The sequence below is a fragment of the Physella acuta genome, unplaced genomic scaffold (assembly GCF_028476545.2).
Source record: "Physella acuta isolate Inbredline_101_S28 unplaced genomic scaffold, ASM2847654v3 ptg000710l, whole genome shotgun sequence".
Lineage (NCBI taxonomy): Eukaryota > Metazoa > Mollusca > Gastropoda > Physidae > Physella > Physella acuta.
This window is the reverse complement of record NW_026732229.1, coordinates 57,664-82,018: the sequence shown is the minus strand read 5'-3', so window position 1 is coordinate 82,018 and position 24,355 is coordinate 57,664. Positions and strand designations below refer to the sequence as shown.

General features: G+C 40.3%; 1 protein-coding gene across 1 annotated transcript; it reads right to left on the bottom strand.

The window, feature by feature from the left end:
* Nucleotides 1-734: 734 nt before the first annotated feature.
* On the bottom strand, nt 735-22,984 carry LOC131949708 (uncharacterized). Its single transcript, XM_059311572.1, has 9 exons — nt 22,697-22,984; nt 19,688-19,762; nt 18,674-18,764; nt 16,804-16,943; nt 15,822-15,992; nt 10,708-10,913; nt 6,096-6,474; nt 2,954-3,198; nt 735-2,168 (listed from the first exon to the last, which is right to left on the bottom strand). The coding sequence occupies exons 2-9, from the start codon at nt 19,749-19,751 to the stop codon at nt 1,164-1,166; spliced, it is 2,301 nt and encodes a 766-aa protein (XP_059167555.1). The 5' UTR covers nt 19,752-19,762; nt 22,697-22,984; the 3' UTR covers nt 735-1,163.
* Nucleotides 22,985-24,355: the final 1,371 nt, after the last annotated feature.

Genomic DNA, 24,355 nt, shown 5'->3' with positions numbered 1-24,355 from the left:
GTGAATTGGACCACGTTTGATTGGTCTATTCTCTTAAATGTTGGTGTTGAGTCCTGACTGCTTATAGATTTCAGAATCGCCATTATATCATCGTCGCTTGTCTTGGAAGGGAGCCATTTCAGCACGCCCCTTTGCCCAGATTTATCGGCGTGGTTTATTGATATTCTCTGCACTCTTTATCTGGATGTTACCCCAGGTGGCAAATCTCTGTGAAGTTCTTTTAGGTGCATTTTCTCATATAGTTCCTTTGATCTAATGGTGACATACCATCTACGCAGTGTCCCGTAGTTATACAGACCTTCAAATTCAGCTGGTGATAGGCTACATAACATACATAGCTCTCTTTTTAGTTCGTCAGCTGTGAGAGTTGCTAAAGAAAAACCCTCTTCTATGAAAATCTCTAGAGTTTTTGGCGCATGTCCTGCCATGCCAAACTTAGGCAGGAATAGCCGTTTGATGAATTTTTCCGACATAGTTGTGCGTGAGGCCCACCCGGGCCTACCTACTTAAGATATGAATATAAACAACATGATTACTGGAGCAGCAGTTAGAATTAGATAAAGATGAATAATGGGAGATAACTTACTGCAACTTATCCATTGTGTTTGTTTTTCCTCAAATGTAAAATAAATATTTTTTATCTTAATTTTATAAATGTTTTAATCACAAATATGTTACTAAAACAAAAAAAAATGCATTATTTTTCTTAGAAATTTTTTTTTTTTGTTATGTGGATCCAGTAACTATTTTACAGGATTTGTGTGTAGAGAAACTGATGGGTTAACTCCCATCACAAAGGGAAACAACTTGAAATAAGAGAAATAACATCAGAGTAGGAAATACAAGTGGGTTTTTAAAATGTGTGCCTTTCCTAATGAATGTCAAGGAAAATTGCTGCTTGTCCAAAAATTACATCAAGTACTTTGATACCCTCACAAATTTATAGTTAACACGTGATCAATACGTCTTAGCCACCCCCACCCCTCCTCGAAGCTTAACCACACCCTTACTTAAACCCTTACACTTTGCTTATTACAATGACCGGAATCGACATTCCATTACAGGAAAAAAAATAACATTGTGTATAAAACATGAACCGGTATTTAAATTAGCAGCACGAATAATTATGTCAAAAGTAACAAGGTATTTCAGAATGTGGTGGTTTAGGCATCGTGGTCGTTATCTGAATGAAAACAGTCAATTGTGAGAGTCTCGAAGTTTTGTGGTTCATCTGTTTCCTGTTCACGTGTATGTGGGGATGTGTTGTGGGTTATGTCACTGACAAGTGCTGTATGTGTGTCGGTAGGGTGTGGCAGATCGGGCTCAGAGGAACTGGCAGATGCTGGCTCGGTGTGGGAGGTTGGTGCTATTGTTGGTGGTGTCGTGTTGGTGTGGGTTGTGGTGGTAGGCGCTGAGGTGGTAGGCACTGAGGTGATATCTACCATACAAGTGGACGCTACGGTGGTAGAGTCAGTGCCAGGTGGCTTTGCAGCTGATGCCGTGCTGCGGTGTGTTGTGTGTGTGTTGTCCATGTCTAACGGCCGCACGTTCTTGGCGCGTGCCGAACTGGTGTGTAGTGGGTCAGGGAACAGAGCACACGCCGAGGGCTCAACATCGTGGCCAGATACTTCCGTTGTTTTTTGAGTGACCTCTGTGCTGCCAGGGACTCTATTGGTCAGCGCTTCCGTAGACGGGGTCAAGGACACGGGCGTTAACGTCTCGACGGTGTGGGTGTTTATCTGGCACGTGCGGAAATTCGGACCCGTGCAGATGTGCATGACGCCACCTTCTGACGTCACGTCGTGTGACGTGTAGCTTTCAGAGTAGGGCGGCGGGGGGCTGAACCCCGGGACGAACCCCCGGTCCTCGTCTTTGATCTGGAACCCGTTGTTGTAGAAAGCTTGGCCGGTGAGGGGGTTCAGGTACAGCGGGTTCAGGTTGCTGATCGACTCCTCGTAGGTCGGCGGCTTGACGGCCGCAGGGTCGGAGGTAAAGCTGGCCACTGGGATGGCCTGGTACCCGAAGCTGTCGTGCTCGTCTAGGTCCTGGGGGTCAGCGCTGTGGGCATGCGCAGTGCTGGCATCTCTGGCGGCGCCCGGGGCGGCATCGCTAGTCCACCTGGCGAGTTCACTTGGGGAGTTCACGCCCCTGATCCTGGCTACCACCCTCTGTGGGAGAGATACCAAATATCGATAGTAGTTTTTTTTGTTTACGTTTTTTTAATCTACTTAATGGCTGTATTTACGTGTCTTAGTCAACTTAATGATTCTATTTACGGTTCTTAATCTACTTAATGACTCTGTTTACGTTTCTTAATCAACATAATGATTTTATTTATGTTTCTTAATCTACTTAATAATTTAGATAATACAAAAATAAACGGCTGTCCGTGACTACTCATAGGAGACAATTATTGTTTTAGTACAGTTGGCATTACCAAAAATGATGTTCAATGATGGAGTAGAGTCCTACTATGATTTAAAGGGCGATAAACTCTACTTTACTGTACAGATTACCATAGAGGATTTATCATTCGTTGTGTAAACAAAACACCTGACTCGATCACAAAAGTTGAATCACGCGGGCGGGTCAAACAAGCAGCAAAACAAAACATCAACCGCAGTCTTTCAGGCACCAATTAAGTTCCAAATTAAGTTCCAAATTAAGTTCCAAATTAAGTTCAAAATTAAGTTCCAAATTAAGTTCAAAATTAAGTCCAAAATTAAGCTTCAAATTAAGATGCAAATTAAGCTCCAAAATTTATTGAGCCACACATAAACATGAATAAAAAAACATTCCCAATTTACCTGGGAAAAATATTCCCAATTTACCTGGGGAAAAATATTCCCAATTTACCTGGGGGAAAGTATTCACAATTCACCTGGGGAAAAATATTCCCAATTCACCTGTAAAAAAACTCACAATTTACCTGTAAAAAAACCTCCCAATTTACCTGGAAAAACTGAGTCACTCGTTTACCGACCGAGGGCGTGTCTTGTGTGTTGGCCGCACGCCGGCTGTTCCTAGCACCCGCCCCCTCCGTCGGGCCGATGTTGATGCGGTGACCCCCCAGGAAGAAGTGCAGGGACCGGCTGGGTCTGCTCTTCATGTACCGGCGGATACCCCCGCTACAGATGACCACACAAGCGATGGCGCCGATAAACCCGCCAAAAGCGATGCGGAGGGTTTGACTGGAGTCTGTGATAGAGTAAGTACATACAGGTGAGATGTGTCTGACATTAAGAGAGTGAGAACATACAGGAGAGAGTGAGAACATACAGGAGAGATGTGTCTGACATTGAGAGAGTGAGAACATACAGGAGAGAGTAAGAACATACAGGAGAGATGTGTCTGGCATTGAGAGAGTAAGAACATACAGGAGAGATGTGTCTGACATTGAGAGAGTGAGAACATACAGGAGAGAGTAAGAACATACAGGAGAGATGTGTCTGACATTGAGAGAGTGAGAACATACAGGAGAGATGTGTCTGACATTGAGAGAGTGAGAACATACAGGAGAGAGTGAGAACATACAGGAGAGAGTGAGAACATACAGGAGAGATGTGTCTGACATTGAGAGAGTGAGAACATACAGGAGAGATGTGTCTGACATTGAGAGAGTGAGAACATACAGGAGAGAGTGAGAACATACAGGAGAGAGTATGAACATACAGGAGAGATGTGTCTGACATTGAGAGAGTGAGAACATACAGGAGAGAGTAAGAACATACAGGAGAGATGTGTCTGACATTGAGAGAGTGAGAACATACAGGAGAGAGTGAGAACATACAGGAGAGATGAGTAGTATTTTTGGCGGAGGAGCGGATGTGGAGGAGCAATGACATATAGTAAAATACTCGGGAGCAGGATGCGCGGGATGCGCAATGACATATAGCAAAATACTCCCAGCCTGGCGCATCGGGATGTGGAGGGTGGGTGAGCAGGATGCGCAGGATGCGCAAAGACATATAGTAAAATACTACGCCAACTGGGGTTGGCGGAGGTGGTGGGGAAGTAGGTCACCTTTTGGTGACCTTGTGACGTAATCATTGACCTTGTGACGTAATTAGTGACCTTGTGACATCATCATTGACCTAGTTACGTAATTTTAATGCGTTTTTTAATGAGTTTTAATGAGTTTTTAAAATTTTAATTAATTTTTGACCTAGTTACGTAATTTTAATGTGTTTTTATTACGTAATTGTTTAATTTGTTTGATTTAAATTGTTTAATTACTTTGTTTATATTGTGTAATTTTTATTAACGAGTTACGTAATTTGATTATTTGTTTACTTTTTAATTATTTTTTATTTTGTTTATTTTTAATTTTATTTTATTTTATAATTAGTTAAATTATTATTAACTAGTTACGTAATTTGATTTTAATTACTTTTGTTTATTTATTAATTTGATATATTTCTTTTCTTTGTTGTTTAATTTGTTGGTTTGTTTATTTGGTTGTATGTATGTTTTAAATAAAAGACTAACACTAGCATGTACTAGAACAGTCTTTGTATAGGGACCATTCAGCAACACAACGAACGGTTACCGAAAATAGAACATCCATTTAACCACATCTGTTACATATCGATCCGCAATCCTTTGTTTTTGTCAAACACTGGACAACGGGCGCGTTAATATTGATTCCACCCACGGGCCATCACAGCATGATGTCCCACCTAATTAAATTTTGTTATGCTTCGCCGAGTTTCCCCGCTCGATTTGACGGGTCATGATGATTTATGTGGGTTCGCGAAGCGATCCCACCGGGGGGTATGGTAATTAACGCAAAGCCAGCGTTAAGTGTGGGAACACCTGTTACCACGTTAATCGATTTTTCCCCCGGTTGGGTCCCGTGCTTTTCACTAACAGTTATACGGACAGTATCATAGGTTTTTTGTTTTCACCTAGGCAATGTTTTGTTGTTGGTTGGTGTAGAGTTTATACCAGGGTCGGTGAAGTTTTCACCGAGGTTGGTTTTGAACTCGGACCATGCATGTTTAGGAATTGCTAGGTGTAGAGTTTATACTAGGGTGGTATGGTTTTGGTTTCACCATGGCTTGGTTCAAAGTTGATACATGTATGCTTTGGAGTTGGTAGGTTTCAAACCTGCCTCGGTGAAATTTTCACCGAGGCAGGTTACACAGTTGATACAGGTATGTTTTGGAAGTGTTAGGGGCCGAATCCATACTAGAGTGGGAAGGATTTTGTTTTCACCGAGTGATGTTGGTTCACGGATGTTTTGGAAGGGGTTGGTGTAGAGTCTATACTAGGGTCGGTGAAGTTTTCACCGAGGCAGGGTTCGAAGCTAGACCATATATGTTTAGGAATTGTTAGGGGTAGAGTTCATACTAGGGTCGGGGGAGTTTTGTTAACACTGAGGCATGTTGGTGCATACATGTTCTTGGAATTGTTGTGGGTAGAATGTATACTAGGGTCGGTGAAGTTTTCAACGAGGCAAGATTATTTGTCTTTACAAGTTCGCTTTGTGATTGTGTGTGTGTGTTTGAGTGTGAGTGAGTGTGTGTGTGTGTGTGTGTGTGTGTGTGTGTGTGTGTGAGTTCATACTAGGGTCAGTGAAGTTTTCAACAAGACAGGTTTCAAATTCGGTCCATCCATGTCTTAGAGTCGGTTGGTGGATGGTTTATACTAGGGTCGGTGAAGTTTTCCCGATGCAATATTGTTTTTGTCTTTACAAGTTCGTTTTGTGATTGCGTGTGTGTGTGTGTGTGTGTGTGTGAGAGAGAGAGAGAGAGAGAGAGAGAGAGAGAGAGCTTTTTGGTTTGAGTGAAAAAAGTTTGGTTTGCGGTGTATAACAGACACCGATGTTTTGACTGCGTAGGATTTCAAAGTTGGATGGGAAAGTTGTCACACCTTTTAATCAGCTATTACAATAAATCACAAAAGAGCATTTAAATGTATATAAAAATTTTATTTACTTAAAACAACTCCTGTGTGTGTGTGTGTATGTGTGTGTGTGTGTGTGTGTGAATGTGCAGCCCGTACAAAAGGACAGTCTGGATAATAGCGTCGATGTTCTTCTTCTACCACATCACCCGTTTCCCAACCCCCCAACGTATTCAAACAGAAAATACACTTGACAAGGTCGCCAGGTCCAATGAAGATAAAACCATTTTTAGCCAAACTGATAGGGTCGACCGGGTAGAAGTCGGACCAACACCCTGAAAATGTTTGCAACCTTTCCTCCTCATCATGGAACCTGATGTCACTGTCCCTGTCAGAAGTTGGGTTGGGTTGTGGTGGTGTCTCATCAAGGGGTTCAATAAAGGTTCCACCTATAGGTCGCTGTACAAACACTCTCTCATAACCTAGATTCATATCCCCTTGATTAGTCTCATGAAAGGTATTGATCATCTGTACAGGATACAATCTCACTTCATCTGGTCCAATATCAAGACCCGTTTCCGTTTGATCCGACATTCCCGTGCTCTCACTGGAATCCCATCCACAGCACTGAAGACAAAAACATTCACCGGACATGGTATAGGGTTCTTATACGGCGGTGTTTATAGTATTCCCTGAATACCACGCCTGGGTGGGCTATCGATCAATGCCGTAAAGAGCTGTTTCCAACTCGGATCCAGTATTTTAAATGGTTGATTTTGATTTCAGTCATGCCTCTTATACAGGATACCGAGTTACATAACTTTCAGGGACAAGTAACAAAACAATAACTCACATCAAAAATTTAAAAAAGACCGTTTATATCATAAGTTTTTATTGAATAAAAACAACCCCATCAGCATACCGTCATGGTTCTGTCTTATTTACATATTTACATTAAAGTCTCGTTAAAGTCATGGTTGGTAAACTAAAGGTTCTTATATGTCTAGGGGAGATGTTGTCACATTGTCTGCGTCTACTCGTCTTTTAATGTAAAAGTATGAAAGTGAGTTTCTGTGTTGGGTGTAAGTATATATCCCCGTGTTGTATGCTCTGAACCCTGTGTTTGTCCCACCACTTGGTTCCTTTGTTGTGAGGACCTGCATGAAAGATTCTTTGCCTAATGTGTTGTGATTTTTAGATAATCCTTTGGTTGATGTTTTATTATACTCGCCAAAACAGTGGTACGTCTTACTACATAAAGATACCATCCCATCCCCTTCATATTCTAATTTAAACAACCCCGGTGTTCTTTTTTCATAAATTTTCCTAGCCCTACACCCCAGACAATGACTATCTACCGTGCCTTTGCCGCTTATAAATTGTGGTCTGTGTGAGTCACATACTTCTGAGGGGAACCATTTATCGTAAATGTCAAAAAACTCGTGTTCTAGTCCCGGTCTAACGGTTTTTAACAAGTCATCGGTACTTAAGGCTACGTATAAACTGTCCGTGTCCATCTCACATAGCTGAAAGTCGGTTCTATCTATATATTTGTCTATAAAGTCATAATAAAATTCTAACATTCTAAGTTTTGCGTACTGATAAACGAAAAAGCCTATCTGAAGAGGGAGATCCCAAACTATCTTCTTTTTTAACGTTTCTACTTCGTAAACAGCGTCGGTAAGTTTTGTCATTTTTTTAAATCGTGGATTATTAATACAATCCCCTATATCCCTATCACTACAGTAGGTCATGTCCGCATGTCGTGTTTTATCCGTCAAAGTTTTACCGTATGCCGCGTTTCCTAACAATTTCATTGTTTCACTAGTTATCGCGTATTTGTCGTCTATGTCCCCCTTTCTTCGCGCGTCTGAAACTGTATCCCCAAATGTCTTAAAACATGCAATTGGATTATATTCAACGACTTGATAAATTTTACTGACTACCAACCCATGATTTAAATACCACTTTAAAAGGGGGGTCGCTAATAAAATTTTCTCCCCTGTAAAGCTACCGATTAAAGTCCGTCTACCGCTAGTTAATAAGTTGTTATCGATCGCGTATTGTCTCATAAACGGTCCGATGTCATCGCGCGTAACGTCCGTATTTTTAAAAATAGGTGTCATCTCACTAAAATGTTCTCTTAAACTATCCGGTACTTTAATGTCGCATTCTATCAGTCCAAAACACGAGTCGTCTAAAACAGAATCGATGATCTGTTTTTCAGTCAGGGGCCATTTCTTACCATAGGTCGGTGTCGGTGTCTTTTGTGATTTGTCAATAGAGTTTAAATAGTCTTTAATAGTTGGGTTCATTTTTTTCTGGTTCCCCCACTCACATTCCCACATTTCTACGACTTTAACGTCAACAGTCTCGGTAAGGTACTTCGTAATTTCGTTTGTCTTTTTAAATAACTCAGTCAAGGGTCTGTTACTAATGGGGTTTACTGTTCTGTCTTTAGTTAAAGGGCAGTCAGGGTGTCCATGAAAGAGGCAGCCATGGAACTGATAAACGGTTCGAGTGTTCGCGTCCCACCCGTCTACTCTTATATGGCGAGATCCTAAGCTAACTTCGCCCCCGTTAAACGCGGTTTTTAAAGTTACCCCCTTTGTTTTTGAAACCCACGATAACCACTGAAAAGCCTGTTCCCCGTAATGATTCGTTTTACGCGGTCTAAACCCCTCCTCACTATTTCTAATAATCGGAAATCCCGTCGGCATTTTTTGCATAAAAGACCATAAATAAAGCGCGTTTGCGTCGTACCCCTTAATTGCCTGTACCACCTTATTACTATTCCCCCTAATGAACGTTTCACCCTTTTCGTGATGTCTATGAAAAATAATGGAGGGGCCCCCTACGATATTATTTCGGATTGTTTTATGTAACTCTGATTCGCGCTCGGAACACAAAGAAAAAGAAACGTTTTCGGGAAGTGTTTTGAATAAGTATTTTAAGGTTACCCCCGGGACAGAAATCGCATCTTTAAAAATATCAACCCCTAAATTTTTGTAAAAATTAGTTTGCTGCTCGAGCGCTTCGATAAACGGTTTTACATCGATATTGTTATACCAAATAAGATAATCTTTAAAAGTTTGCATCCCCTTCTCTACCCAAATTTGCCTACACGTCGCGTACTCCTCGTCTGAAATGTTACAATTTTTTAATGATGAAAAAAAGGCCGAATGCGAAGGTAAAGACGTTTCTTCTAAGACGGCTAAATTTTTTACATATTCATACGGAAAAAATCCCTTGGTCTCTTTAACATTATACGCGGCTAGATATTTACTATAGCTAAACCCAGGTGCTAGATAATTAACTATATCTAAGAACTTTAATTTATTTGTTGATATACACATAAAATTATTATTTCTTTTAACTACATATTTAAACGGTGTTTGTTTATCCTCTACGTCGTCTTCGTCATCGTTACAACTAGCTCTAGGTCCCTCCTCTAACCCCTCTTCTGTGTTTGAATAAGCTAAAAAGTACTGAATAAAATACGGCTTAACGAGATTTATATCATATTTTCCTGAATTAAACCCTATAACCGGCATTTGTCGCAAATACTCATCTAATCTACCGCTAAGAAACCTATCAAACCCTTTGTCGTTCGACTTATTATCACTACCCCTAGCTTTAGGTGGAAATAACTTCCTGATTTGCTTAAAAACAGGCTCGAACTGTTTTTTTCAAAATGCCATAAGCTGCCTCGGCGATTATGTGGAGTCTGTCAATAACTCTAGTCACTAATTCTTTAGGGTCACCAGTCGAAATAAAACAGATGGGTTCGACGAACCCATCTACGTTTGAGGCGACAGAGCAAGACAAAGGCACGTGTTTGGCAACGCTTTTTGTAACTCTACCTAACGTGGGTAACTCGGAATGGTCGAAATAGCATTCGAAATCGTAAGTTGCTCGGAAGGGATAAACAAAGTTACTATCTACAACTAACCCATAGGACGCTAAAAACTCCCAGATTGTTTGCTGTGTCTGATAAAGCCCTCCCTTATACCTATCTACTGGTTTCCCCCCATTACACCCTTTCACGTGTCTGTTCATTTGTTGAACGGTGGGCCATAATTTGTTACACACAGAACACGCGAAAGAGTGACCCGCCCCACCAATATTATTAATGTACATAAACTGATTTTGAAAAAATAAAAGATACACAGTCTCCCTAAACCTATCACTACTTCTAAGTTTCGGAAAAAGGATCTGGTTTTCGTCAAATTCAAAAATCTCAATATTTACACTAAAACAGGACTCTAAGAGGGGAATTTCGACCAACCTAACCCCGCTAAAATTATCCAAGGTCCCGAGACCTTGGTGCGCTTGCCACTGTTTCGCGAGTTTTAATGTTCGCTTTCTAAGATCTGTTAAGGGTGCTCCTAAATGTCTGGCTAAACATCTAAAAAAGGAGAAGTTGTCTGTGTAGGGTTTTGAATTTGAATCCTGTTGTAACATGTTAATGGCGTGATTATGTTTAATAAAGTCAGGGATGTCTGTGAGAAGGCATGTGGGTGAAGCTTTGTCTGTGGTCGGGTGTAAGTCTACTGCATCTCCCCTAAGGTCGTCTACAGGAAAAATAGGGGTGTGTGAATTAATGTTACTGTCATTGTTAGTCTTTACGCGTTTGTTGTTTGATATGTCGTCATACGTCGTGTGTCGTTTTAAGGAGTTAGTGTTGGTCGCAGTGTGGTCTGTTTGACTCGCTGTTGGGAGTTGGACAGTATGTGTGTCGGTCACTAATGTGGGTTGGTGTGTTTGTCTGTTGGTTGCTGATGGGGTGTCGGTCGGTAATGTTTGGTTGCTGTGTGCTTTCTTAAAGTGTCTTGTTAAATTACTTAGTAGTGTAAATACTTTCCCGCATGTTGTGCAGGGATGTCTCTGACGACCGTGTGCAGAGTCGTGATGTCTTGTCAAAGCGTCTTTGCGAGTGAACACTCGGTTGCAGATCTCACTTGAGTAACGAGTCATGGCTGGATGGCTGGTAGGCTGATCGGCTTCCATTATTGATGAAGTGTCTAGTGTGTGTGGATCAGTTGGCTGCTTGGGTAGGTCGCTGGCTGTAGAATAAAAAGAATTACATAAAATAAAATACATGAAATAAAAAACATACTTAAAACAAAATTGAAAATGAAACGTACCTATGGGGTGGTTTGAACTTCTAAGCTGAACGTGAAGTTAACTGTATGTGGAGATCCGAAGTGGTGTAGTTGGATGTAGTTGGATCTTTGGTTCAGTGGATGCCTCGGGGCTGGGTAGGTAGCTCAATAGGGTCACTGGTTGTGTCGATGAGTCGGTTGTACACTAAAAAGGAATACAGTTGCCTGCTTATTTAGATACATATTTATTTAAAGGATATGTAAAGGATAATTCATACTATTAACCTTACCTCGGTGTACGATACAAAATTAAATTAATTAATTAAAAGGTATTTTAATAGGGTTAGCACCCATAAAACAAAAGTAATATTAACCTTACCTTTAATGTTAATTGCGCAGGTTCTGTAAACAGGCACACAGGCTGCGGTCCGTGTAGGGTTAGGTAGATGTGATGGTTGGTAAAGCTGGCGTGGGTTTAGTCTCAGGAGTCAACAGAGGTCGCAGGCTGGATAAGTCGCGGTGAAGCTTGATTTGAAGTCCGAAGTCGAAGTGTTTAGAACACAATTTTCGCGGTCATTTATACGATTGCTCAGCGTAATTACACCACCAGCTGTCGCACAACAGCTGTTGCATAATGACCTAAGTGCTTCGCGGAAAGCCACTTAATGTACGTCGTTAATTACCATACCCCCCGGTGGGATCGCTTCGCGAACCCACATAAATCATCATGACCCGTCAAATCGAGCGGGGAAACTCGGTGAAGCATAACAAAATTTAATTAGGTGGGACATCATGCTGTGATGGCCCGTGGGTGGAATCAATATTAACGCGCCCGTTGTCCAGTGTTTGACAAAAACAAAGGATTGCGGATCGATATGTAACAGATGTGGTTAAATGGATGTTCTATTTTCGGTAACCGTTCGTTGTGTTGCTGAATGGTCCCTATACAAAGACTGTTCTAGTACATGCTAGTGTTAGTCTTTTATTTAAAACATACATACAACCAAATAAACAAACCAACAAATTAAACAACAAAGAAAAGAAATATATCAAATAAATAAATAAACAAAAGTAATTAAAATCAAATTACGTAACTAGTTAATAATAATTTAACTAATTATAAAATAAAATAAAATTAAAAATAAACAAAATAAAAAATAATTAAAAAGTAAACAAATAATCAAATTACGTAACTCGTTAATAAAAATTACACAATATAAACAAAGTAATTAAACAATTTAAATCAAACAAATTAAACAATTACGTAATAGAAACACATTAAAATTACGTAACTAGGTCAAAAATTAATTAAAATTTTAAAAACTCATTAAAACTCATTAAAAACGCATTAAAATTACGTAACTAGGTCAATGATGATGTCACAAGGTCACTAATTACGTCACAAGGTCAATGATTACGTCACAAGGTCACCAAAAGGTGACCTACTTCCCCACCACCTCCGCCAACCCCAGTTGGCGTAGTATTTTACTATATGTCTTTGCGCATCCTGCTCACCCACCCTCCACATCCCGATGCGCCAGGCTGGGAGTATTTTGCTATATGTCATTGCGCATCCCGCGCATCCTGCTCCCGAGTATTTTACTATATGTCATTGCTCCTCCACATCCGCTCCTCCGCCAAAAATACTAACCAAAAGCGACCTAATATACTACTGAGATGTGTCTGACATTGAGAGAGTGAGAACATACAGGAGAGAGTGAGAACATACAGGAGAGATGTGTCTGACATTGAGAGAGTGAGAACATACAGGAGAGAGTGAGAACATACAGGAGAGAGTAAGAACATACAGGAGAGATGTGTCTGACATTGAGAGAGTGAGAACATACAGGAGAGAGTGAGAACATACAGGAGAGATGTGTCTGACATTGAGAGAGTGAGAACATACAGGAGAGAGTAAGAACATACAGGAGATATGTGTCTGACATTGAGAGAGTGAGAACATACAGGAGAGAGTGAGAACATACAGGAGAGAGTGAGAACATACAGGAGAGATTTGTCTGACATTGAGAGAGTAAGAACATACAGGAGAGATGTGTCTGGCATTGAGAGAGTAAGAACATACAGGAGAGAGTGAGAACATACAGGAGAGATTTGTCTGACATTGAGAGAGTAAGAACATACAGGAGAGATGTGTCTGACATTGAGAGAGTGAGAACATACAGGAGAGAGTAAGAACATACAGGAGAGAGTGAGAACATACAGGAGAGATTTGTCTGACATTGAGAGAGTAAGAACATACAGGAGAGATGTGTCTGACATTGAGAGAGTGAGAACATACAGGAGAGAGTGAGAACATACAGGAGAGAGTGAGAACATACAGGAGAGATGTGTCTGACATTGAGAGAGTGAGAACATACAGGAGAGAGTGAGAACATACAGGAGAGATGTGTCTGACATTGAGAGAGTAAGAACATACAGGAGAGATTTGTCTGACATTGAGAGAGTGAGAACATACAGGAGAGAGTAAGAACATACAGGAGAGATGTGTCTGACATTGAGAGAGTAAGAACATACAGGAGAGAGTGAGAACATACAGGAGAGATGTGTCTGACATTGAGAGAGTAAGAACATACAGGAGAGAGTGAGAACATACAGGAGAGATGTGTCTGACATTGAGAGAGTGAGAACATACAGGAGAGATGTGTCTGGCATTGAGAGAGTAAGAACATACAGGAGAGAGTGAGAACATACAGGAGAGATGTGTCTGACATTGAGAGAGTGAGAACATACAGGAGAGATGTGTCTGGCATTGAGAGAGTGAGAACATACAGGAGAGATGTGTCTGGTATTAGATGATGCTGATGTTTGATGGTAGACTGTGTAAGTCTTGGGTCATCTAGTGAAATAGTTTAACTTTCGACTTATAGGACGCACTCATTATCAGACCTTACATTTAGGCATACGGTTACACCTATACAACCACTTACATACAACCAGTTTCTTCCAGCCATCTCTTCGGGGGCTCTGCCTCTTCCCCCCCCCCCCCCCCCCACAAGAAAGTCTACCGCCCCCCCCCCCCCCCCCCCCGAGAGGAAATGGAATTTATATAGAAAGTATATACTTTTAAAAGTGGCCGCCCCTCCCCCCGAGAATTTTAGTCCGCCCCTCCCCCCCGAAAATTTCAAGTGCCCCCTTCCCCCAGAGAAAAAAGTCTGAAAGAAACACTGCATACAACACACACTCGTAAAAATACACACACAACTAAACATAAACCACATCTAGTCACAACCACATACATTTACATGTACACATACTTACAAAGCATGAAGATTTAAGTGTATTTATGTATTCATATACACACATACACGTGTATATATTCGTATTTAAATACTATGCGTATATGTTTAAAATAATAATCATTAAAAAAGTTTTTAAAAACCCACGTTTTCTGATTGAACTAAAAAGTAGAAAATAAATGCTATACATCACAATAATGCAAGCGATCACTCTACTATAAGCGATGAAAAACGTGGGGCGCCGAAGTAAAAGTTATATTACTATTGATTAGATAATACTATTGACTTTTATTAGGGAGCTTGTAGAGAGTCAACAGTATTAGAAACTGTAAGAAAATCACGGCGCCCCACGTTTTTCATCGCTTATAGTAGAGTGATCGCTTGCATTATTGTGATGTATAGTATTTATTTTCTACTTTTTAGTTCAATCAGAAAACGTGGGGTTTTTTTTAACTTTTTTAATGATTATTATTTTCTACTTTTTAGTCTTTGTCTGTTTGTTTGCATTAAAATCTTGCTATCGATTTTATCTTTTCACTTTTTTTTTTTGGGTAAACGAAGACAACTCGTAAAAAGACAACTCGTAAAAAAACACGTTGTGTGAATACGTTACTGACTAGAACACATAGATTTGAACCCGTGTCGAGTGGGATAGCAATCGTGTGCCCAACCACTCGACCATATCGTCTCCCCCATACTGGCCACCAGTTGTTACGGTTGTTTGTACACAAATTACAGCTACTGGGTTATGTCCCTTTTTCCCCACGTTTTTACTACAACGAGCCGACCCGCGGCGTATCATACGCCGCTATTTAGTTGATTTATTTTCTACTTTCAGTAATTCATAATTTGTGAATTAGATAGTACCAATGCTGCCACTGAAAATATTTGCTTTAAAACACTAACCCCCCTCCTTTCCCCTAACCCCGACCCTACAGTGGTAGTGATAGTGATAGAGAGAAAGAGAGGGGACTGTTAGGAGGCGCTTGCAGCTTGTTTTCTAACGGCTCGCAGAGGAGAATTATATATATAGATTATATAGCGGTCTAAAATGCTCAATAAAATGTTTCCATGGATCAATTTAGTAATAATAACAATTGAATATTCTATTGTCATCCAAAACAAAGCTTCCCTGAAAATTTCAGCGCGCTAGCTAACTGAGAAGTGCCAGAAATTTCGATCGCAAGATTTGATTGGAAAGACAGAGACGAAAGCAAGTTAAAGAAAACGTGGGAAAAACGTATATGTATGTATAAATATTTATAAAAATGTATGTATGTACGTCCAAATGTGTATATGTTGTTTATATGTTAATTTATATTTTATGTATGTTTAGGTAGGCTACTCATGAATATATAATTATAGGTCTATTTATATATTAAATAAATATATATATATATATATATATATATATATATATATATATATATATATATATATATATATATATATATATATATATATATAGTTCTTTTTTTTTTTTAAAATGCACGTCCATGTAGCGGATAAGTCCCCCTACCACCCTGACTAAACCTCTGGTATAAAATCCAGGTATTTGAAGCACATTGAAGTTTATTGACCTGCCTAGCTAGACGGACACCTGGACACTCACCTGTCTGGCTGAGTCTCTCCTTGACGGCCTTGTACCTGAGCCGGAAGCTGCCGTCATATCCGCTGGAAGCGTTGGAGGTGAAGACGACCATGGAGTACCTGGATGACGTCACGAGGGTCGGCTCGTCGTTGCCGCAGATGATGGCGAGTCGGTTGTCCGAAATCTCGGAGCCTGGAATACAAATGTTGGTTCCAGAGAAATGATGGTGATAGTTGTGGGGCCATGGTGGAAAGATAAAAATGTTTCTTTCTTCACTCACGAAATCACACATCACTCACTAAATCACACATTACTCACTAAATCACACATCACTCACTAAATCACACATCACTCACTAAATCATATCACTCACTAAATCACACATCACTCACTGAATCACACATCACTCACTAAATCACACATCACTCACTAAATCACACATCACTCAGCAAATCACACATTACTCACTAAATCACACATCACTCACTAAATCACACATTCACTCACTAAATTACACATCATTCAGCAAATCACACATCACTCACTAAATCACACATCACTCAGCAAATCACACATTACTCACTAAATCACACATCGCTCACTAAATCACACATTCACTCACTAAATTACACATCACTCAGCAAATCACACATCACTCACTAAATCACACATCACTCACTAAATCACACATTCACTCACTAAATTACACATCACTCACCAAATTACACATCACTCACTAAATTACACATCACTCACTAAATCACACATCACTCAGCAAATCACATATCACTCACTAAATCAGACATCACTCACTAAACTACACATCACTCACTAAATTACACATCACTCAGCAAATCACACATCACTCACTAAACTACATGCCAGCCGTAACACCACACATCACTCAGCAAACAACACGACACTCAAAGAATCACACATCATACACCAAATCACACATCACTCACTAAACTACATGCCACTCATAACACCACACATCACTCACCATCATAAACTTTGATGTTGTTCAGACACGTGTCGTTGAGTAGATTTGCGGACAAATTCACGTCGATAAACTCCAGATACACAACCAGGTCTTTCTTGTAGGCTGAGATTGTCCAGATACATTGTTGGGACTGGCCGCGTCTGGTCAGAGGTCACAAACAGAAAGGTCAGACTTTGTTAAAACAATTTTTACGGCTACAATTAGAAGGGTCCATCTAGACCAGGGGTCGGCAACCTGCGGCTCGCGAGCCGCATGCGGCTCTTTTGATGTCAAAATGTCTCTCTCCAACTCCTTGCACAAATATTAATATTTATTCATTTCAGAAACTTATAAGAAATATTCTACTTTAAAAAACAACAACTTTAAACAGGATAAAAAAACATCAGAGAACAATGAGAGTAGGTGAGGTAGAAAGTATACGGACAGCTGACAACCGCTTGGGCACCAGCCCCAGCCCCACAGCCGTGCAGAGGACAGCACGGTGGAAAAGATTCCATGATTTTAAATAACAAATCAAATTTATTTACCTAATCCTAATCAAATACCGTAATAGTAAGATAATACTGAAATAATAATGTGGCTCTTTATAAACTGGGAAATTTTGTAAATAGTAACTTTTGGCTCTTCCGTCTCAAAAGGTTGCCGACCCCTGATCTAGACTACTGGGACTGTAAGAGTCTGGTCACGATCATAAACAGAAATGTCACCATTAAAACATAATTCATGTAGTGACGATTAGAATGGTCCATCTAGTACTAGGATTGGGCTCTTCTGGTCAATTTATAAAGAAAATTTAGACTTGGTTTAAATAAAGTTTCACCCCTGATAATTTGAAGGGTCCGTCTATAGTACTAAGACTGGGGAATTTCTGATCAAGTTTATAAATCTAAGAATTAGACTTGAAATAAAGCTTGCAGAGATTGGTGTTATATGATTTTTTTATGCACAGCTAGGTGCTACAGATATGGCGTTGTGTTTTACTAATGAAGATGATGATTAAAAGACTTGGTTTAGACACAATGTGGTAGACGGCTAGACAATGTAGCCATTGTGTTTCTGTTGTGGTTAATGAATATCAGGGTTGCTTCAGGGTTGGTTGGTTCAGGGTTGGTTCAGGGTTGGTTCAGGGTTGGTTTAGAGTTGGTTCAGGTTTGGTTCAGGGTTGGCTCAGGGTTGGTTCAGGGTTGACTCAGGTTTGGTTCAGGTTTGGTTCAGGGTTGGTTCAGGTTTGGTTCAGGGTTGGTTCAGGGTGGGTTGAGGGTTGGTTCAGTGTGGGTTGGTTCAGGATGGGTTCAGGGTTGGTTCGGGGTGGGTTGGTTCAGAGTGGGTTCAGGGTTGGTTCAGGGTGGGTTGAGGGTTGGTTCAGGGTTGGTTCAGGGAGGGATGGTTCAGGGTTGGAGAAAAACGCCATAGTTTAGGGTCACTAGAGTTCACTCTATAAATAGAACATCGCTAAAGATGTCGATTTGAGTACTCTTTTTTTAACGCTTCCCAGAATCGTATTTTGGGTAGGGCAGGGGGGGGGGATCCTACGGAGGTCGCCAAAACGGGGTAGAAGAAAAACTAAAAAGCTAATTCTGAGCTGCATTATTGAATTATACACTGTCCAAGTGAACAAAATAGACAGCTACTTACTCGGCTTTACTGAATGATTTAGTATTTTTCTATATCTAACGAGTAACACAAAAATAAAAACTCTAAGGTACAGTGACTGATATAAAGTGTCCCCAACCTTTCCAAATTTCAAATAGTGGGGTCGGGGTTGCTGTACAATTTGGCGACCCCATAGAAATCCCGTCACAATTTAGGGGTCGCGACACATGTGTTGGGAACATGTGTTTTGAAGAATTAAAAAAAAAGTTGAAGTTACCCATCTAACTTCTGTCCAGTGTCCGGATAATGTATCTCTACTGTACCGACGTACGCTGTCTCTTCAATGGTACCACACGCCCAACAAGTCACTGTAAATTGATGTGTTGATGCATTTAAAAAAACAACTACACAGCATTGCCTCCCTTTCGTGGCTATTGTAATGATAAGGTACAGAGTTACGCCTCTTTCAAACAACAGACATGTAATCATAGAGTACGGAGATGGGGGGCGGGGTTATAAGAGAGTTGCGCCCCTTGTTAAAATTGTTTTCTTAAAATTGCCACAAACAAACAAACAAACACGGTGAAAATGGAGGGAAAGTTTTTCTGTGAGCCGGAACACCATTACACCACATATAAACAACTTAGTGACATTGTTGGTGACACCCCATTCCTAACCTTTGCCCGACTTGACCTTATCTAATGTACTGGCACACGAGGGGGGGGGAGGGGGTTCTTACAAAAAAATGTTCTCCGGGGCTGGGGAGGGGGGGCTGGTTAGATGATATATATTTTAGATAAATTATATAGTTTTTTTCTATTTCGTTCGCGTAAGGGGGAGCATAATACCGCCCACCCCCCCCCCCCCCAACCAGATATCAGAGGAGGACGTGGTGACATTATTCCAAGATGAGGGATACCAAATCGAAAGATTACACATTTGAATGAGAAATTCTGCCTTGTCCATTGAGTTACCAGTGTATAAAAAATTATACTATCTATGACGGCATCAAAAAAAAAGTATACTATCTGGGATAAGGCGACATAAAAAGTAAACTCTCAGGGATGAGGCGACATAAAAAGTATACTATCTTAATGGAGAGGCCAAAAAAAAATATTTTATCTGGGATGGGACGACCTCAAATTAGGAAGCTTTAGTACATTTTTTTTAAATTTCTTGAAGTGTGGTAGAAGGGGGGGGGGGGGGGTGACATGATAAGTTACCAGTCGCACCCGGCCTAGTGACGCCACTGGGTACGGCTAACCGAACTGTGCTGTCACCCTCTACTTACCAGCAGTCAAGGTTGCGGCTACTCCAAGTAAATTGTAAAGCTTGTACACGATTTTCGTTGGCATGGCAACTAGTCCTACAAGAAACAGATAATTGGATTTTAACACTATTCACACATTTATTTTTGAAATCACCTCACACAGAAAATTTGTAATTTCATATATATATATATATATATATATATATATATATATATATATATATATATATATATATATATATATATATATATATATATATATTTCACAAGAACGGTATAGAGGTATATCCAGCGTGCACACCATAATTACTATGAGCATGCACCTGGCTGTTTCGTTTCGTTTAAACGACACAGCCCATTTTTTGTATGATTCCGCACATTTTTAGAATACAAGGCCCAAGTCAAGAAATTGGGAAAAAGAAGAGAAACGAAAGAGTGTGAAGGCCTCGGCGGTGTCCTTTACGTAGGTCACGCAGAAGCGAGGCCAACGGACAGACGCCATTTTGCATTGTTGGGTGACAACAAAAGTTGAACTTTGGAGAATGACGCAAGTGTGTGTTGTGAATGCTGTTAGCGGAGGCTTTCTTCGGGTTCGTTAAAAAGTGAATAACTTTGCGAAACAAAATGTGAACTCATTTAATTTAATTTTTTTTCCATTCTAGAAGCAAGGCCTTACAATGTATTGGTGAAACGATGGAAATCACGTGCTATTAATTATTAGGCAGACGACACTCATAGAAAAGCAACACATTTTTTAAAACTAAAAACAAGTTGTTTTTTTTTTTCCTTAACAAACGAATAACAGAGAACTTGAAAGATCTTAAAAAATCGATACACGATCAGACGGATCAATATTTATGCAAAATGCATCGATTTTAACAATACGGAATTCGATCCTTGTTTTGTTTGCGACAGTTTGTTACGCGGGTTGGCATGGTCACGTGATGGCCGTGGTTGTTCTAGAACAGAGATCGATAGAAAACTATTCTTACACATCTGTGCGGGCATGTTGATGTGACGACAACAACGGTTTTGTTACTTTTAAGTTGGGATGAAGTTGCTGCGTTTGGACCACAGGGCAGATGACGTCAGTTTGAAACTATGACAACAAATGACGTAGACTGTTTAACCAGACTTATGACGTCATGCACCCAAACTATGTAGATACGCGAACGTCTGATAGGTAGATCCTAACTGTCAGACCCGACGGTTCATGACCAGATGAAGTAGAGTTCACCTGTTTCTCTAGCCTCTGTATACAAAATGGATAGTGCTATCACCACTATGACCAGTCCACTTTACTCCCCCCCCCCTCCGACTAGTGCCAGGTACCCATTACAGCTGAGTGTGCTCAGTGACGGTCTACTGACTCATAAAACCAAATCCAGATTTTCAGCTCTCCTGTCCAACCCCGCCCCTCCCACACCCCCATAGACTTGAGATGCTATTGGATACGATAGAGAAGGAAGGTGAACATATGAGCTTGTGGGTCCACTGTACACCACAGTTGGGTGGGGGGAAGGGGGGTGTAGTGAACATGTTTTACTTACACCAACCTTGCTATATATTGAATAGCACGTAGCACGAGAGGGAGGGGATTTGACATTTGAAGGAAAAAAAGAGTAAGTCCTGCTTGAAGAAAGCGCTGAAAATTCGTAATCCTTACCCCAGTCCACTAATCACTGCCCCAATCCACTTAACATAGCCACCACAATCCACTATACCTAACCCTCAATAAGTTCTAACCCTAATCCACTATGCCTAACCCCAGCCCACTCCACTAAACATAGCCCTAATTCACTAATCCTAGCCCCAATCCACTAATCCTAGCCCCAATCCACTAATCCTAGCCCCAAACCACTAACCCTAATCCACTATGCCTAACCCCCAAACCACTAACCTTAACCCGAGATAGCCCTTGCTAAGGCTTTGTAGCCCTTGCCTACCAGCATTACCACAAACAAAACTAAATTTAAAAAATAGCCTCTCTACGAATGAATTGCTAGTGCACATAAAATATAATACAAAGTAAGTAGGGTCTGGCTACATATGTGTGGGGTTGAATCGATCAATGTTAACCATCACGGTATTCTGTCATTTCTTTATTCTTGTTGTGTGTGTTATGTTTCCATTTAAATGCTTTTTACAACAAGGGTTGTGCGAATATACTGACAAAACATATTTTCTTTTTTAAAAATACGGCTTCACAAATATTTCCTCTTGGGTCTTTGAGAATGGAACCCTTATAAAAGCAAATGGAACCCCCCCCCCCCCCCATACACACACACATATATATTTCCTCTAAACTGTCGTCACCCATAATTTATCAATTTAAAAATCACAAACCTTTTAATACAACTACAACGTGTATATTGGATGGGGAAGAAGGAATTGTGCAGAAATGTTATAAGGTAAGGTAGTGACCTGTGGCCACATTATATAACATTATATGGTGGTCAAAATGTCCAATTGTGTGTTATATGATATGTACATAACCACAAACACTGTCAGTGAAAAATAAATGTTTTGTTCAATTCATAGCTCAGGTGTTATGAATGGGTTTATATTTTGCGATATTTCATGATCGGTTTTAACGATATTATAAATTTATTCGACTTTTTAAAATTACCTATACTCTAAATTACTCTAAATGTTGAAACGTTTACTATTATTAAAGGGGGGGGGGGGGGAATCGTTTTGAGCAAATTAAGAAAAATAATAACCTTGAGTACCTGACTCGTGTTCGAGAAATTAAGGTGGACTGGCATAGTGATGATCACGCTATCCCCTAATATGCCGAGGTTATTGAAACAGATGAACTCTACTTCATCTGCACCATGTGTCTTGGGCACGAACGGGAAAACATTATATCATCACATATATAGACTATATTTATGTAGGCCCTATATATATATATATATATATATATATATATATATATATACCGAGCTGTGTATGGAGAGACTGATGTGTAAGGCCGCCTAACACAGCGGCAAAGACCTAAAACAGAAGCAACAACAAAAGTCCTACCTGTATTTACCTGTGTAACCTTCGCTTACATCCTACAGACCTGCGTCTAACACAACAACGTACAACTTGGGTCTGCCACTGGGGTGTACCGATCGATCACATATCGCCAATATTCAATCATATCCACACCTGACGTTGTCTCACATCGATCCCGTGAGCCAGGTAACCGTGGCTATTTTTAGCCCCAACTTTGTCGTCAGTGTGCTGATCCGGTTGATCCACTCGATCAATAGCTCATCCTGCCTGATTGGTCGCCACACAATAACTCCCCTGGCCGTCCAGTTTGGCCGTCTACGTACCCGTCTGTTTACCGGAGTCTTACCTGTGTGGCCATGTGTGTTGATTACCTGTCTGTGACCGTCTATGTATCCTACCTGAGTAGACCTCATTTGGCGTGTAACCGTACATTTACCTTTTCGAAATTTCCTTCCCAGCCCAAGTTTGCCAAAGATAGACAGTGTTTACGTTACAAATTAGATTTAAACCTGTTTTAATTTACTAAGTAATTAAGGCATATTTAATCTAGAAATCATTTATACCTTTTAGATTTAGACTGCGGTGTTTGTTTTGTTTTTATCAGTGGCGTAGCTACCGTAAAGCTAGCGTAAGCAAGGCATAGGGGCCCAAGGCAAATAGGGGCCCTTTTTCGAAAGTTTGAGGGGGGTGCAAATCGAAAGTCTGAGGGAGGGGTGCAAATCGAAAGTTTGTCCCCGGTGGGTCGCTAGGCCTCTGAGGGGCCTACTAACACTTTTTGCATAGAGGCCCAAAAATCCTAGCTACGCCACTGGTTTATATGTGTATTTTTTTTACGTATTCCTAAAGTAGGCTGGTGATATTTTAAGATAAATTTTGAGAGCTCCATTTCAATTTGGTACAAATAAAAATGAACGACAGGTAGGCCTACTAAATTTTTAAATTAAAAAAAAACTAGACAAACGAATTTTAATATTTAATAACAATGACGTCATCAAAACCTGCGTTCGAATCAACAAAAGCCAAGTTTTCATTTTCCCCCGCACGTTCTTGGCCTGCCATCTTCACATGAACACACACACACACACACACACACAGCACACACTCAATCAATAAGGTCAGGTGTGGGGCACAACTTGTTGAGTTCTAGTTTCAACCACTGGCGAGATGGAGGGAGGGGGGGGGGGAGGGAGGGGGCGTAAAATAAATATGACTTGACGTCTGAGGTGATTGTTGGCGCACAATTTCAGGGGGGGATGCGGTGGGCAAGCGATTGTTCAAAGGTTGTACTGTTGTAGACTGTTGGCTATACAATTTACAGATTTGATGAGAGACAGTTGTCTTTTTAAACGAGCATGGAGCATCTAGAAATAGTAGGCATATAACTATTGATCTATGTAGTGTGTGTTGAATTATAACAGATGATGCACAAATTAACAAATACCAACAGAAATAGTAAGCTATTGATCTATGTAGTGTGTGTTGAATTATAACAGATGATGCACAAATTAACAAATACCAACAGAAATAGTAAGCTATTGATCTATGTAGTGTGTGTTGAATTATAACAGATGATGCACAAATTAACAAATACCAACAGAAATAGTAAGCTATTGAACTATGTAGTGTGTGTTGAATTATAACAGATGATGCACAAATTAACAAATACCAACAGAAATAGTAAGC

Coding starts and splice junctions, on each gene's coding strand:
- LOC131949708 (XM_059311572.1), bottom strand. CDS start 19,751: ATGCCAACGAAAATCGTGTACAAGCTTTACAATTTACTTGGAGTAGCC. Junction 16,944..18,673: donor ACTGGACAGAAGTTAGATGG/GTAACTTCAACT, acceptor ACCTCTGACCAG/ACGCGGCCAGTCCCAACAAT. Junction 2,169..2,953: donor GAGTGACTCAGTTTTTCCAG/GTAAATTGGGAG, acceptor TCTCTCCCACAG/AGGGTGGTAGCCAGGATCAG.